Below are 14598 nucleotides of genomic sequence, written 5' to 3' on the forward strand. Positions count from 1 at the left end.
TGTAGGATTCTGAAACCTCTCCCGAATGGATCTCAGTTGAGCAGGTTGTTCAGTAGGGCAATCTCACCAACACCTCCAAGTTGTTGGGTTTTGCAGGATTTGCAGTTTGGCCCTGGGTTGGCCTCAGGCAGAGTGTTCAGATCTGTTCTGGTCCCATGGAGATGGCTCCTTCCCCGTGTGCTGGGATTAAATGTATTCCTGTTCCAAGCTCTTAATCTCCTTGTTTTCACTGACTCCTCAGCGGGTAAAAGCTCAGTTTCTGGCATCTCTGCTGCCGCTCTGCCAAGGGGGTTTGTCTCTTTGTCTTCAGTTGGAGGTGTTTTCCTAGCCTCCTCTTCAGTTTTCACCAACTCCTCAGCCTGAAAGAGGTCCAGCCCAAAGGTCCAGCCAAAACAGCTTCCTCAGCCTAAAAGACCCCTGTTTTGTGTTTTAATTTGTGGAGTTGTGGAGAGAATTACATGTGCTGCTGAAAAGATAGTATATTTAGTGTTTTTGTAGAATGTTCTATAGAACCCCGAGAGACCCATTTGTTATGTGATTTAACTCTAATGTCTGTTTAGTTTTTGTCCACCTCAACCATCCCTTGGTGAGGGTGGAGTATTAAAGTCGTGCATTATTAATGTATTGGGGTTAATCTGTGGTGTTAAATCTAATAGTATTTCTTTTATGAAATTGGGTCCAATGTGTTTGGTACATATGTGTTAAGAATTATAAAGTCTTCTTAGTGAATTGTTCCTCTGATGAGTATGGAGCCTCACTAACTCTTCTAACTAGTTTTGGCTTGCAGTCTATTTTGTTGGCTATTAGAACACCTGTGCTGCCTGTTTCCTGGTTCTGGTTACTAGGAACAGCTTTGTCATCTTTTTACCCTAAGGTAGGGTCTATTGGTGGTGGTGAGGCATGTTTCTTGAAGATATCAAAAAGATGAATACTGTTTTCTAATCCAAACTGTGTCTCTTCATTGGAGAATTGAGACTATTAAAGAGTTATTATTGAACAATGTGTATGAATGTCTGCCATATTGTTGGGGTATTTTTAGGCCTCATTTCTTCTTTTTAATTAACTGTTCTGAAGCAAAGGTGAACTCTTTGGTGTGTTTACCCTTGTCTTCAGACTGAAGTATTCCTTCCTGTAGAGTACTCTCTGTAGAGTTAGCTTAGCAGACACAAATTCTTTTAATCTGTTTTTATCATGGGAAGTTATTTCTTCTTCACTTTGAATAGTTTTGCTGGGTGTAAGAGTATGGTGGACAGTTAATGGCCTTTCAGAACTCTGAATACATCTTTCCAGACCCTTCTTACTTTAAAAGTCTCTTCTGAATAATCAAGTGTTATTTTGATGGGTCTGATTTCTAGGTGACTTAACTTTTATCTCTTGTAGCTTTTGATATCCTTTCTTTATTCTGTCATTCTAATATGTCGTAGGGAGTTTCTTTTCTGGCCCTATTTGGGAGTTCTGTAGGTCTCTTATGTCTAGGTGAGCATCTTTTTCTCTAGTTTTGGGAATTTTCCTATAATTATATTGAAAATATTCTTATTTCCTATCTATAGTGCTTTTATCTTTTTATGCTCGTAATCTGAATGTTAGATCTTTTCATGGTGTCCCAATACTCTCCCACTTTCTGTTTAAATTTATTACTGTCTATGACTGAATGATCCAGTTCCTTTACCTTGTTGTCCATCCTTGATTCTCCGTTTCCCATAGGATTCATTCTGCTGGTGAGACTTTCCACTTGTGTTTTTATATGGCTTATCGATTTTGTCATTTCCAGCATTCAAGTTTGGGTTTTCTTCTGCAATCTTATTTTCATAACTGAGACTGACTTCCTTTTCATCCATCTTTTTGATTTTGTACTCCTGGAGTGTACCCATGTACTCCTTAAATTGTTTGGGATTACAATTGTTGTTTGAATACACTTATTCTTTTTAATTGTCTGAAAATTCTCCCAAGTCATTGTCCCAATGCTTCCCCTGTGCTTTTATGTCAACTTGACACAAGGTGGAGTCACTTGAGAAGAGAAAACTTTCTGAGAAAATGCCTCCATAAGATCAGGCCATAGACAAGCTGGTACTCTATATCGTGGGTGGTGCCACCCCTTGGCTGGTGGTCCTGGGTGTTATAAGAAAGCAGGCTGAGCAAGTCATAAGGAGCAAGCCAGTAAGCAGTGCCCCTCCATGGCCTTTGCTTCAATTCCCACCTCTGGGTTCCTGCCTTGAGTACCTACCTGACTTCCTTTGATGACGATGGACTGTGGTGTAGAAGTGTAAGGGAAACAAATCTTTCTTCCTCAAGTTGTTTTTAGCCATGGCTTTTCACCACAGCTATAAAAACCCAAACTAAGATAGTACCAACTTAGGGTTGGTTATTTGTTAAGGAAACATGTTGTCTTGGTATTTTATGTTGTTTTGGTTTCTGTGCTGGGAATTGTGCATCTGGAGTTTGATTGTTGGTCCAGTTTCTTTTTTTTTTTTTCATTTTTAGTCTTTAAACTTAAGTCACCTTCTTTCTCTCAGCAGTGATTGTCTCCAGTGTTCAGGAGAGGAGTAAGTCCTAGCAGGATTGAGATGTCATTCTCTTTGTAGGACTGGCATTTAGGACTGGAAGTTAATCTCAAATATTCCTCCAAAGGTCAAGTATTGTCCTGTGTCAAATAGGGCCTCCTGCATGGATCTGCAGCTTCAGCTGGGAGTTGTGTAACTCTCCGTGTTTGTGGGTCTCACCCAGAGTCAAATCTGGTCCCTCCCTGGGTCTGAAGTTTCACCTCAAGACATTTGGAGGAGTGGAACTTCAGACAAGCTTGTGGGCAGAGTTAAATCCAGTTCCCCATCCTATGACCAAAGTTTCCTCTGAAGCCACTGAGAGATATGGAATCCGAAAAGCACCAATAGTCAGTTCAGGACTTGTCCCCACCCTGCATCCACAGCTTCTATTGGAGCTGCTGGAAGATGCAGAATTTCTTAATCCCTTGCAGTCTAACCCAGAGTCAGATCTGCTCACTACCCCGGGTCTGCACCTTCTCCTGAAACTTCTGGAAGGTGTGGACCTCCCTGAACACCAACAGGCCTAACCCTGGTTCAGGACCAGACCATACCCTGCATCTGCTGGGCGAAAGCCTATTCTTATACATCTGACAGAGAATTAGCATCTAGAATATACAAGGAACTAAAAAAAACTAAATATCAAGCAAAGAAATTACACAATTAAAAGATGTGTGTAGGACTAAACAGAGTTCACAAAAGAATACAAATGGCTAGTAAACATTTTTTTTTTTAAACACTAAAATCCTTCGCCACCAGGGAAAAGAGGATTCTACCTTACCCTGGTCAGAATCATCAAGAATGCAAATGCTAACAAATGCTGGCATGGGTTTAGAAAAAGGGGAACCCTTGTACACTGTGAGCAGATTGTAAACTAAGGCAGCCACTTTGGATATAAGTCTGGTGATTTAAAAAAAAAAAAGCCTAAAAGTAGAACTCCACTGACCCCAATATACCACTTGTAAACATGCACCTGAAGGATTCTAAACCCTGCTGTAGAGACATTTTACACAGTCTGCTTCATTGTTCTATTCACAACAGGTAAGATATGGAATCTGTTCAAATGACAACCAGCTGAAGAACAGACAATGAAAATGTGGGACATAGACACATTGGAAATTTATTCAGCTGTAAATAAAAATAAAATTATGACATTTGTAGAAAAAATGGGTGAAACTGAAAAATATTACACCGTGTGAGGGAATCCAGGTCCACAATGTCAAAAGCCAAATGTTCTCTCTTATTTGCGGATCACAGCTTCAAATTCTTCCATGTGTATCTTTAACTTGATATGTTTATAGAGACTTGGAAGTGAGAAAGGGGCCTTGGTGGAGGCAGAAGGGAAGAGGGATAGAAGAACACATGCTGTGTGAAAATGGCGGACAGGAATACTGGAGAGGAAAGATACAAACAGGAACAGGGCACAGCAGAGACAGAGTGCTGGAGGAGGAGTAACCAAGACCAAATATGGATGAAAAAGCCACACTGAAAACTACTACTTTATACGCTAATTTATAACCTTTTGTCTTCTATTTTTATGCATTGTTAATATGGGGGTGTGTGGTGTTGAAAGAAAATGGCCCCCAAAGGGAGTGGCACTATTAGGAGGTATGGCTTTGTTGGAGTGGGTGTGGCCCTGTTGGAGGAAGTGTGGCACTGTGGAGGCAGACTTTGAGGTCTCATATATGCTCAAGCCACACTCAGTGTCTCAGTTCACTTCCTGTTGCCTGTGAGTCAAGATGTTCAGTACCTCTTATTCTATGAAAATCAATTCAAAATGGACCAAAGATCTTAATTTAAGACTGACATAAGACCTGCAGTGTAAGAGAAAGCACTTCAAATTAGACACACTAGTCAGAATTTCTTAGAGGACTCTGATGGCTTAGGAAATAATACCAAGATCTGAAATATAGCATTTTACCAAAATTACGAAGTTTAGCCACAGCAAATCAGGGGTGTGTGTGGGGGGGGGAGACAAGAAAAGGGACAACATACAGAATGAGGAAAAAATAAACTTTGCTAGCTATACATATGACAGAGGATTTATACACAGAATACATAAAGAACTCAAAATAACCCAACCAATAAATGAGCTAATGAAATGAATACACTGCTTTCAAAAGCTGAAATACAAATGGCCAATGAACATGAAAAGTTTTCAAAATCTCTAGACATCAGGGACATGAAAATCAAACTGCTTTATGACTTAGAATGTTATGTGAGTTCATCTGATTGGTTATCACCAATAAAATAAAGAACAACAAATGGCAGGCAGAATGCCCTTACTCACTGCTGGCAGCAATATAAATTGGACCAGTCTTGATGGGAATCAGGACAGAAGCTCCTCAAAAGACTAAATCAAGAGACTGGAGAAGTGGCTCAATGGATAAAATGTTTTCTGACAAGCACGAGGACTTGAGTTCAAATCCCAAGAAAACATGTAAAGGTCAGGCATGCTAGTATATGTTTGTAACCCTAGTACTCCTTCAGTGAGATGGGTGGCAGAGACAGAATTTCTGAAAGTTCAAGGGCCAGCTAGAAAAGAGACTCTATTTCAAACAAGGTGGAAGATGAGGGCTGGCACTCAAGGTTGTCCTCTACCTCCACACTCCCACTGTAGCACATGAGCAACTGCACACACACACACACACACACACACACACAGGATAATAAATTGATTTTTTAAATAAAACTAAAAATAGATCTAATACTGACCCAGCTATACCATTTCTGAATATATACCCAAAGAGTTCTATATTGGTTAGGTTTTTTTCAACTTAACATAGCCAGGGTAATCTAGATAAAGGAAACGTCAATTGAGAAAATGCCCCCATCAGACTGACCTGTAGACAAACATGTTCTTAATTAGTGATTGATGAAGAAGGGCATGGTCCACTGTGGGCTATACCACCCCTGGGCAAGTAGTCCTGGGGTGTAGAAGATGTTGCTTCAAGTTCCTACTTTGGCTTACTTCAATGATGAACTATGATTGGGACATATAAACAAATAAACCCTCTCCTCCCCAAAATGCTTTTTGTCATGGTCTTTATCACAACAGAGAGAAAACTAATATAGGCTTTAAGTCAAGAGACCACAGAAGTATTTCCACATTTATATTACCATAGTACTACCAAAAGAGTGAAGTTATAGATCATAATCTAGGTGTCCATCAACAGATGAATACTGAAGAAAATTACATATGCACAATTAAATTTTATACAACCTTAAACGAGGATGAAATTATGCTATGTGCTGAAAAAAGGATACAATATCAGATCACCATAACAAATCAGACTCAGAAGACACACACCACATTTTCTCTCACTAATGGATCTTAGAGTTTCTTTAGATAATGTCTTTTGTGCCATTGATAGTAACTTTTTTTTTTTTTTTTTTTTCCAGAGCTGAGGACCGAACCCAGGGCCTTGCGCTTGCTAGGCAAGCGCTCTACCACTGAGCTAAATCCCCAACCCCGATAGTAACTTTTATTAGATGTACTCAGCTCAACACCCACAGTCTGCTGGATAATGCCACATTTACACATGTGACGTGAGATGACATGAAAGCAGAAGGGAGATGGGGGTGGGGAGTGTGGAAACACATTAGCAGATGAGGCCAGGGATAGAGAGGAAGAAATGGGGGGTGAATATGTTCAATGTGCACCATCAACGTAAAAGAAATGACCTATATGAAATCCAGCACAATACACAATAAATCTATAGCAGCAAGCATGTTAAACAATAAAAGAATATATTTGAAAGGGCTGAAACCCTGACTAATATACCACTCTTGGGCATATGCCCAAATGAAATTGTATCCTACCACAAGAACACTTGCATAACCATATTCACTGTGGCTCTATTCATAATAGCCAGAAACTGGAAACAACCTAGATGTCCCTTAACTGAAGAATGGAAAAAGAAAATGCACATTTACACAAAAGAGTATTACTCAGCTGTTAAAAAAACATAACATCATGAAATTTGCATGCAAGTGGATGGAACTAGAAAAAAATCATCCTGAGTGAGGTAACTCAGAAAGATAAATATGGTTGGTATATATCCACTTATATGTGGATATTAGCTGTTAAGTAAATGATAAAAAAAAAGCTACAATTTGTAGGCCCAGAGAGGTTACGTACAGAGAAAGGGGCTGAGGTATATGGAGAATGACACACATGGATCTCCATGGGAGGAGAAAATAGATTTTATGGGTGGACTGCAAGTAGGGTAGGGGGACAGGAATGGAGGATCAGGAAGGGAGAGGGAGGGGAGATGGGGTTGAGGGAAAGGATGTGGAGAAAGATTGCTAGAACTGAGGGGCACTGAGGAGTGGTATGGAAACCTAATACAGTAGAAACTTCCTAAAATATGTGAAGGGATCCTAATAATAATCTCCAAATAATAGGGTAGATAAAATCCCACCTGGCCATCTCTTGTCACCAAATGAAGCTTCCAGTAATGGGACTAGGTTACATCCAATTGAGCTGTTGACCAAAGGGGTCCCATGGAAACCCTAAACAACCCAGGCTGTTGCCAAGACAATAGGTTACGCTCCAAAAACTGATAGCAAAGCCCCACTGCTGAAGACAATACCCACACAACTCACTGAACATTAGGAGGTCAAGCTGGTGCCTACATAGAACCTTCACCCTTATGTTCTAGTGTGTATAGTGTGGCAGGTACTCTGCAGGCTACCGAAAGAGGAACATAAACACCAACCCAGCCACAAACCCTTTGGTCTACAATCTGTCCTGTCTGCAAAATATGCTAGGGCAATGGTGGCACAAAGCTTGTGGGAGTAACCAACCAATGTCTGATTTGAGTAAGGCCCACTCCATGAGATGGAACCCATACCCAACAATGCTTGGGTGGCCAAGAACCAGAGATTAAATAGCCCAGAGACCTAGGGTAAAATCAAATACTACTGGTCTTTAAAAAAAGTAGTGATAAAATGATTCCTAATGATACTTTGCTATATTCATAGATCAACGCCTTATACAGCCGTCATCAGAGAAGCCTCCTCTTGCAGCAGATGGGAACAAATACAGAGACCCACAGCCAGACTTTATGCAGAGAGAGAGAGAGAGAGAGAGAGAGAATCATTAGAACACACAGCTCAAAATAGGATGTCTCCCTCAAATCCCTTCCCTCAGAGCTCACGGAACCCCAAGGAAGAGGAGGAAAGAGTGTAAGAGCCAGAGGGGATGGAGGATACCAGGAGAACAAGCCCCTCTAAATCAACTGAGCAAAGCTCATATGAACTCACAGAGACTGAAGTATCATGCACAAGGTATGCACGGGTCTGCACCAGGTCCTCTGCACATATATTATGACTTCCTATTTAGTATTTTTGTAGGCCTCTTTAATGTGAACGAGTGGGTCTCTGATTCTTGTGACTTCTCTTGGGCTCCTTTCCTTCTGCTGGTTTGCCAAGTCCAGTTGATGTGATGGTCTTTGATTTATCTTATTTTATGTTATTTTGTTACATTTTTGTTGTTATTTCTTAGCAGCCTGTTCTTTTTCATGAGAGACAGAAATGCAATGGATCTGGAGGGGTGGGGGAGACGGAAGGAACTGTGATCAAGACATATTGTATAAGGTAAGATATGCAGGGATCTGATGGAACTAAGAGTGTAATTGGAATCCCACAAGTAAAGAGTATTTGAAGAAAAAGAATGGCTGAAAATTTCTCCAAAGTGAGAGGCATTACACTTCAAAATCGAAATCCCCTAGAAATATAAGAAAAAGACCTACACCAAACCAAACTAAGTGGTATCAAGTAGTGGCCACTGAGAGAGCCAGTGTCTGGATGCTTTTACTTTAAACGTTAAGGGACAAAGGCAAAGGGCCACAGCTGAGGCACAAAACTGGTAGAAGGCAAGGCGGCACAGGGAAAAACAAACATTTCATGAACTACAGAGCACGGTGACTCTCTGAGTCCTAACACCAAAGACACACTGTAGGGTTGGCCCACAGGAAGGAGAAAACAGGACGATAACACACATAAAGTAGAAAGGTGACCAGAAGGATGCTGCTATAATTTAGCTGGGAAGTTTCTACATCTAATGTAAACTCCAAGTCAATCAAACACTTAAACAAAAAATGAATAGAAGGATGAAAAGACATGAGAACTAGCAGAACAAGATGGCCTACAAGTCACATAATCCACAAGCATTCCTGTCCCTCTCGACAGTAGGTAGAGGAAAGCCAGAAGCCTAAGAGGAAAATGGCCAAAAGAGAGCACACACAGACAGTTCACACAAAAAGTGAACCAACACCCGTGCTGGCTAATTTTATGTCACCTTGACACAGGCTAGAATCACCTGAAAGGACGGAACCCCAGCTGAGAAAATGCCTCCATAAGATGGGGCTGTAGGCCAGCCCGTAGAGCATTTTCTTAATTAGTGATTGATGGTGAGGGCTCAGCCCAAGGTGGGTGGTGCCATCCCTGGACTGGTGGTCCTGGGTTCTAAAGAAAGCAGGCTGAGCGAGCCAGTAGGCAGCACCTTCCATGGCCTCTGCATCGGCTCCTGTACCCAGGTTCCTGCCCTGACTTCCATGAGTGACAGACTATGTGGAGGTGTAAGCTGAATAAACCCTCTCTTCTCCTTCTTACTTTTGGTCCTGGTGTTTTATCACAGCAGTGGTAACCCTCACAAAGATAACACCATTAGACACATGAAAAGATAATGAACTTCACTCAGAGTAAAGAAAACTGCAGGAGAAACAGTATCACTTTTTACTCACAGTCACCCCAAATCCAAAAACTTAACCACACAGTCTACAGGAAAAGCTGAGGAAAAATAAGGATTCTCATGTGCCTGCCGCCACTGAGATTATAAATGGTCACTCCAAAACAGGTATTCCCATGATGGCGATCAAGTTCTGGGAATTCATGAACATAATTACACAAATAACATGATACACACTAGTGCACACACACGTGTTTACACAGTTTAGTCTTTCAACATGGTTTGTAACCAGGAAAGAACAGCAGTAGTTTTTGTTGTTGTTTTTCAAGATGGTTTCTCTGGGTAGCCTTGGAACTCACTCTGTAGACCATGCTGGCCTCGAACTCATAGAGATCCACCTGCCTCTGCCTCCCAAGTAATGGGATTAAAGGCGTGCGCCACCACCGCCCGGCCAGAACATCAGTAGTTTAATAAACTTACTCTTCAACTGTCATGGGATTGTGATGAAAAGAAAGAGAGAGAGAAAGAAAGAGGGAAGGCAGGAAGGAAGGACAGTCGGACAGATAGATGGACAAATGAATGGCAGCAGCTATCTGCGTTGTCAGGGAAACCTGATGCACGCTTGTGAAGTGAAAAAGAATGGCAAATACCGTATACAGGCTTGCCACGCAAAAGGTGGTCCCTGAATGGCAAGAGGTCCCTGAATTTCTAATGGCTGTGAGCTCATTAGAAATTCAGAATTCAGAGGGCACAGCTCAGTGATGAAGCACTTGACTGCAGAACTTCAGAATCCAGCTGGGCTTGTGGTCTACCTCATCCCAGCATCAGGACCACAGAGGCAGGTCATGAGTTAATGGCCATCCTGGGCCACACAGCAAGACCCTGCCTTCAAAGCTCAGGAGCAGAGTACTTGTTGAGTGTATTCAAGGCCCTGGAGTTCATCTCCAAGGGAAAGAAGAAAAAGACGAGGGAGGAGAGGAAGGGGAGAAGGGGGAAGAGAGGAAGGGGAGAAGGGAGGGAGGGAGGAAGGGGAGAAGGGAGGGAGGGAGGAAGGGGAGAAGGGAGGGAGGGAGGAAGGGTTGAGGGAGAAGAGGAAGGAGGAATCCATCTCCATCCATCTCCATCCATCATCTCAGAACACATGTTCAAATGATGTTGCAGGCTCACAGGTGCATCTGAGTTTGAGAAGCCCTTAAGATCAGGTTTGTAAATAAAAAGGAAAAGGATATATAAGAACAGTCATGAATATTTTTTAATTGATTAACTGGAAAATAATTAAGTAGCCATTAACTATGGTAGGATGACAATACATTTAGGTCTGGAACTGCCCCCAAATTTGCCAACTGACCTAGCATAATTATCTATAGAATCCGTTTCATGCTCAGTGAAAATATCTCAAGAGGATAAACATCATCCGTCTACAGGGAAGAGAAAGTGTGGAGTGGGAAGGAGTACATATTTTTGTGTCTTTTGTATTAGTCTCCATCCCCACCCCCAGATTTTAAAATTTTATTAGCACATTATTTTAAATGTTAGTATATTACTAATTCAAAAACATTAAGAAAAAAACATGACACCTGAAGCCCATCAGCAAAACGAAGATCAGAGGATGGGGGCTGAAAGTTGTGTCTGGGGCAAAAAGAGCGAGCTGGTGAGAAATGAGTCACAAAGGAGAGTGTAGAGCATGGTGTTCCACAACAGAAAGCACTTTCAAAATAAGTCTCTCTCTCTCGTGTGTGTGTGTGTGTGTGTGTGTGTGTGTGTGTGTGTGTGTGTGTGTGTTTTAGTTTGTCTGTTTTGGTTTTTGCTTTTTGTTGTTTTTCTTAAATTTTTTTGGGGGGGAAGGCAGGGGAGAAAGAACATGAAGTTGGTGGGGAGGATCTGGAAGGAGTTGAGGGAGGGGAAAGAATATAAAAGAAATACATTGTATGAAGAACATTTTTAAATAAAAAATTTTTTTTTAAGAAATCCATTGTCAACACTACCAAACGATGCTGACAGTCAAGAGAGGCAGAGACTAGACTATTCACTGGCTGGCCTTGAAATGATTTGTTGGCCCTTTGAAGGACTGACTCAGGTGGATGGTGGTGAGGGGATAAGGCCTTATTTTTCAGGTTGGATGTAAATGAGAAATGTATAAACACAAGCTGCCTGCATGCACATTTACCTAGAAGCACAAATGAGCTGCCTGGACATTTAGAGAGCTGCTGTGAGAATACATGGGATGGCGATTCCTCCACCTACTTTAGCGTTTGTCCCTGGACAAATTAGGAGCCCCAGAGCAGTCTACTCCAGCCTCAGTGTGGGGACTGACCCCGGACACACACAGGCTCTGCTCTCGCAGGAATGGTTACAGGAAACATATCACATTCACCTCAGTGTGACTACCAGAAAACACAGAAACACTTCTATAACCTGAATACTCCCGTAAGTTTAAAAATCCTCCATCTAATTCTGTCATCTCTCCTAATTCAAATGTTTCTGTGGCTGTAAAATTTTGCCTGTTTTTACTGTTTCATTGAAAAAGAAATACAAATTCTTAAAACAAAATGGGAATAAAAAAGCCAAAAACTCACCTGGGATTTGTTCATTTTCTGCTCTGAGTGGAGGAGGGAAGAGCTGAGGGAAAAGGAAGACGGATGTCAGGAGAGATTTGGCCTGCCCTGCAGTTCCTGGATTCACCTGTGCATCCCATTCCATGCAAGGTGTTTACTTCAAGTGTGGCCCTAACATACCTCAAGTGTAGATAATTTTCACTGAAGGAATACAAACGCCTGTTTCTTATTATCGCTCAACTTACAGAAAAATTAAAAAGATGAGAAGATATTTTTAATTCACCAAATAATAATCTGATAATCAAGGGGAGGAGGGAAGAAATCAGGACATACTGTTTATCTGACACCATTAATTCCTTGAAGTCAGATAATTCAAGAAAACTTGAGAAAAGGAATGGGCTTTTTAAGGCAAGATAAAAATTTCAAAACGTGTCCCAAGTTGCTTGCTTACAATTCTCTTGATAGCTCTTGATAAGAAACTTTGACAGAAAAGTGACAAATGTACAACCATCTGCAGGACTTGGTTGTGTCACTAAAAACTTGGAAGATATTCTTAGATACTCAGGCTTAATGTAAAAAACCAAAAAGCAAGAAACAAAAAAACTAAAACTGGTTAACTCAAGGACCCACCTACACTGTCCCATGGACATTGATGGCCAGAAAAGCACATCCCTCAGCATCTCCCTCCAAGTCACCTTTGGATGAGTCGGTGTCTAGAGACCACCCCTCCACAGTTAACAAGGGAAGAGGGTGACAGCAATTCCGGACCTGTGGCTGGTGAGCCTTTCACCCCCAAGCGGCATTGTCTGTGCAACCTGCGTGCACCCATCTCTCTCAACTCCAGCTCACCTCTCTCTCCTTAAACTTGTCCCAGACTTTCGGCGGGCACACAGTCCTCCATGGTTTCAGGATATTGTGTCATTACACGCAACAATTGAGCGAATATCAAAGTCAGAACGGGGATCCCGAGTGTGTGAGGGGCAGGAGGCTTGGTGGCTAGCTAGGCCGGCTCTTTTCCTCTTCCACTCCAAACACTGCGCCCTAGGGACCAGTCCAAAGGCCCGCGGCAAGGGTGGGCTCCCTGCGACCCTCACAGGGTATTCCCTGCACAAGAAGTAGTAACAGCTTAAAAAAAAATAAAGAAAAAGAAAAGAAAGAAAGGAAGAAAAAAAAAAAAAAAAGCAAGTATTCGTAATAGTCACATTGTGCAGAAAGGAAACCCGAGTCTCGATTGGGTTATTCTGTCCCAGTAATTCATTCACTCGGGATCAGGCTTGCCCGCTCGCCCCCATATCCCAGCATCTGGCCCCAGGAGACAGAGAACGCACGCGTCACAGCGTCACGCTCACGCCACGCATGCGTAACTCCTCAGGTCCCTCCCTACAGCCCCGCACCGTCCCTGCCTAGTGCACAAAACGCGCACGCACAGCACGAGCTAGCGGCCCTAGGTTTGCGCTGCAGAGGTGCAGGACCATCTGGACCCCGGCAACCCGAGCGCCGGCGCCCGACGCACCCCAGCATTTTCCCAGACGGGTCTCCCGCTGGCCCCTGTTCGCTGGCCGGATGGCCCCGAGCTCCCAGATCCCTCCACCCTTGCCGCCATCTAAGGCTCACCCGCCGCTCTAGCAGTGCGTGGAGCCGAAGGCCAAGAAATGTTTCCCTGGAGGGACGCGGGACCAGGGAAGGACCAGGAGCAGAAATGCAGCATGCGCATGCGCAGGGGAAGGGGCGGTGCGCCCTTCTGTGCTGAGAGTGGGGTCCCTCTGTCCAGTGTTGGAAGGAATGTTGCCTGGAGAACAGAGTCAGCTCTTGTCTCACCCTCTATTGTAAAATGATGCTATTGACAGCGTCTAGGAACCAGGGTTTCCGGACCCTGTAACCAGGCGTTTACAGTGCAAACACAACCTTGCCCGACTCATTTCTCAGGACGGGACTCTTCTGGTACACCATGCCAGTTTTTGTACCTTTATTACTCCTATCTAGAGCCAAAGTTCTGTCAGTACCCTGGGGGTAGGGGGAATCCAATTAGTATACTTTTTACACTCAAAAAGAAGGAAAGATGTTTTTAAATTTATGTTGGAATGTCAACCGGTGTTGGAATTGTTCAGGTCTTGGACATGTTGAGATTTCGTGGGTGTGGCTTCCCTATCACAACTAGAAGACGCAGTCTCACATCAGGCTTCATGGGCCTCAGGCCTAAAAATCTCTGCCAGGTCTTCTACAATGTTGCCTGAGCGTTAGGTGCAGGTGTCCTGTATCAGTTGGGGCTGGGAACTCCACCTTCAGTTGGTCTCTGTAATTTGATAAGTTGATAAGTTGTGGCCTTCAGTAATGGTCTCCTGCTGCTGTAGAAGAAGCTTCTTTGATAAGGGGTGAGCTCTACACTTAACCTGTGGGTATAATGACAAGTTTTGGGAATGCAGTTAGGAATTATACTAATTTAGGAAAGAGGCAGTTGTAGGTTCCATAAGATCCATGCCCTCACCAGCTACATGCTGTCGGCTAGACTTACAGTATCGGGCATAGTTATTCTCCTGTCATCCCTAGATGAAGAATTACAAGCAGTTAACTGCTGAGAGAGGGAAACTTAGTCCTCCCTAGAGATGAGCCTCTGATCGTTTATCCAATACCAGTGGTCAGTATAGAAGAATATACATGTAGGCTACACTGAAGGACTCCGCAGGTTGTATCTATATGTCTATTTATGTATACGCATAGGTAAGAACAATAGTTAAAAGAAGAGAAGCTGTGGATGAAGGGGGGCTAGATATGGAAGAGGTAGAAAGAAGCAGGGAGCGGGAATAGGAGAATT

General features: G+C 42.8%; 1 protein-coding gene across 1 annotated transcript in view; it reads right to left on the reverse strand.

Annotated features, from left to right (window-relative positions):
• Window positions 1-11846, reverse strand: part of Znf248 (zinc finger protein 248) — a 32091-nt gene extending 20245 nt beyond the window's left edge. The window contains exon 1 of the mRNA XM_059256864.1: window positions 11808-11846. Within this exon, the coding sequence (XP_059112847.1) occupies window positions 11808-11822 (15 nt within the window). The 5' untranslated portion in view covers window positions 11823-11846. The remainder of the gene's footprint in view (window positions 1-11807) is intronic.
• Between the last annotated feature and the right edge of the window lie 2752 nt (window positions 11847-14598).

This window comes from Peromyscus eremicus, chromosome 3 (genome assembly GCF_949786415.1).
Source record: "Peromyscus eremicus chromosome 3, PerEre_H2_v1, whole genome shotgun sequence".
NCBI classification, from domain to species: domain Eukaryota; kingdom Metazoa; phylum Chordata; class Mammalia; order Rodentia; family Cricetidae; genus Peromyscus; species Peromyscus eremicus.